Consider the following 3,038-nt stretch of genomic DNA (forward strand, 5'->3'; position numbering starts at 1 on the left):
GTACAACCCGTAAAGCTCGTTGTTGTATCTTCTTCTCCAATCACCATCAATACACACGGTACCAAAAATCGCACGAAGAACTTTTCTCTCGAAACAATCTAAAATGTTTTCATCCGCCTTCGTTAAAGTCCATGCTTCTTAACCATATAGCAGGACTGGGATGATAAAGGTCTTGTATAGGGACACCTTAGTTGCTCGAGAGAGAGCGTTGCTGGTCAATTGCCTTCTCAAACCAAAGTAGCAGCGGTTGGCAAGTGTAATTCTCCGTTTGATTTCAGCGTTGTCCGTGTTTTCATAGGTACATTATTAAAGGAAAAAAGATTATATAGGAGTGAGAAACAATTTTCCAACTGATAGAAATAATTTTCTTGCAAACTGACTTCAAAAATATAGACACAAAAAACAATATTTGAACACAACGGCAACACCTACAAAAGCCAGATGTTGTTTCCTATCATTCTGTCAAGAATTCTTCAACTGGAAAAATAACAAGACGAAACTGTTCATAGTTCATATAAAATATTTAATGACGAAAGGGCAGTTAATGAAAACAAATCATTTAAATTGAATATTATTCTCAACACATTTTTCTGCCGTAACAAAACATTTTTTCTTTTTTTTTTTTTAATAATACAGACATAAAATAATAAGTTAGGTATAATAATAATAATAAGAAAAAAAAAGTTGAGTAGGTATTAGTAGCAACTAATTATGTAATTAAAAACAGTGTTAGATATAGATACACTTATCGATTTAACTTCTTCTGGTAAACAACTCAATGTATTCCATTTATCGATATCAATATTATACTCTTCAACATTACATCCATCGCAAATCATAATTTTATTTCCAAAAACTTTTGTGGTTGGGTGCTCGAGACCTCTTGATAAGGATGCCAATTCACACCAGGAATTATTAGATAAATCGTATCGTTTAACCGTTTTCATATATTCTCCATTTTCATTCCCACCAATGACATACAAAAACCTTTCAGTTCCAGCAAATCCAAAATTGCGGAGTGAAGATTTTCCAACAGCTTTGGAAGTCCATTTATTTGAAGAGATATCATAAACTTGCAAAAATCCATTTTCAAAATCGAGAATGTATAACCTCCCATTGAGGGCGGTTATTCTGCTATATTTACTAAGTTTACCCATTGGTTGTAAACGATTCCATTTGCATGAGGAAAAATTATAAATTTCCATAGATGGCACAAAATTGGTATTCAGACCAAAAACGCATAAATATCTATTTAAATTTGCTAACTGACAATCCATTCGAGGTGTATTCATTGGTGGAAAATCCACCCAATCTATTGTGCCCATGTCTAAACATTGTATTCTATTAGTCATACTACCATTGAGGTATCCTCCAACTTCAAGCAGTTTATTATCAATCACAATTGTAGAAGAATTTGATCGTATCGACGGTGAAAGTTTTTTCATTTCCATGGACCATGTATTTTCTTTGGAATTAAAAGTTTGAAAACAAATTTCGCGGCCATTCTGGTGTCCTATTACTGCAAGTTTGTCAGTCTTTTTTCTTGGAATCAAAGGGCGATTTGGTTGTAAATTTGAACGTGTATCAGGCGACAAATGCCATTGGAGCCAACTGCAAATCAGTTCGTAGTCTTCCACAGTTTTACAAACCGACTTTCTATTTTCCAAAATAAACTTGGGTGAAAGAGCTCGAAAACGAATCATTGAAAGGAGCTCAAAGGCAAAGTGAGCTCGATTTAGTTTGTCATAATTTATCCAGTCCACCATGGACAAAAAGACAACCTCTTGAAAATCGTTATGAGGATTGTCATTAAAAAGTAAATTCTTCAATTCATCTTTATTCAGTAACAGAAATTCGTTTGCCTTTGAAATTTTCTCGAAATGAGTGTAAATACATTCCAGCGACTTGGCTTTCAGTGAGGATAAACTCAGTTCATTTGCTAATCGAAGGAAGGTCAACGAATTGCTGGAATTGATATTTTGTCCAATTAACTCGTAACAACCTTCAATCAATGTTTTAATTTTCAAAAACAATGCAGTTTTCAAGAGTCCATCAATATTTGCGAGTCTCAATTCAATTAAACCCGTGTACATAAAATCTATTATCAATTTCAAATTAGATGCCTCGATCTCTTTGAGTTGCAATGTACTTGTCTGCAAAGCATTTTGACCGCCTCGAAACTTTTCCAAGAAATACTCACTAAATGCACACAGAACTACTCTATGAGCTTGGATATTTATGCAATTACTTCCAACAATCAGAACCGTGTCAAATAATTCATTTTCTTTATAGAAACTCAAGAGTTTTTCAGAAACAATTGCAGCTTGTTTAGGACATTTGTAGATCATCTTGTCTTGTGGTGGATTTGAGGATGTCATTCTATTTCTCTGAAATCAAATAAAGTCACTTTGTTTAAAAACCTTTAAATGACAAACAATTTAATTTATTTACTTGGCGATATCTTTTTGTTAACGAATTAAATTTACGAAAGAAAATGCTAGCGGTTCAAGGAAAAACAAAAAAATGCAACAGTTGTTCTTGTTTATTTGGGTTTTGTATTTTGTTTACAGAGGAAAATAAAATCTTTCAAACGAATCAGCGCTGTTTTATTAACTAGTGGTTCATTTGAGAAATAAAAATAGAAAATGACTTAAGGTTTGGCCACACCGGAAGGTATGCGGTAGCGGTAACGATATTTGTATTCATTGACCTACTATATATGGACTGCTAGTCGTTTGACTTTTCCATACAAAAATTGAAAAAAAAAATGATTCTAGTTCTTTCTTTTTTTTAGGGCGCTAGTATCGCGAAGAAAAAATTGGAACCAACCTGAATATGCTTCTAGCAGTCCATATATATTAAGTCAATGTTTGTATTAAAAAAGTGCCTGGCTACACAGTGATTTTGTGGTACTTGTATGAAAAAACATCAACGTTCAGATGTGGAACTTTTGTGCCTGGCTACACGGTGATTTTTCAATAGCCTAAGCAGTGAGTTTGCTGGCAAGAGGGATGCAGAGTGAAGGGGAAGATGCTCAC

At 33.8% G+C, this 3,038-nt stretch overlaps 1 protein-coding gene across 1 annotated transcript; it reads right to left on the reverse strand.

Annotated features, from left to right (window-relative positions):
- Positions 1-589: 589 nt before the first annotated feature.
- Positions 590-2,537, reverse strand: LOC129915542 (kelch-like protein 4). Its single transcript, XM_055995134.1, has 2 exons — positions 2,452-2,537; positions 590-2,387 (listed from the first exon to the last, which is right to left on the reverse strand). The coding sequence occupies exon 2, from the start codon at positions 2,376-2,378 to the stop codon at positions 696-698; it is 1,683 nt and encodes a 560-aa protein (XP_055851109.1). The 5' UTR covers positions 2,379-2,387; positions 2,452-2,537; the 3' UTR covers positions 590-695.
- Between the last annotated feature and the right edge of the window lie 501 nt (positions 2,538-3,038).

This window comes from Episyrphus balteatus, chromosome 1, assembly GCF_945859705.1.
Source record: "Episyrphus balteatus chromosome 1, idEpiBalt1.1, whole genome shotgun sequence".
NCBI classification, from domain to species: Eukaryota; Metazoa; Arthropoda; class Insecta; order Diptera; family Syrphidae; genus Episyrphus; species Episyrphus balteatus.

Excerpts from the sequence above, each read along its gene's own strand:
- LOC129915542 (XM_055995134.1), bottom strand. The coding sequence starts at position 2,378 with ATGACATCCTCAAATCCACCACAAGACAAGATGATCTACAAATGTCCT.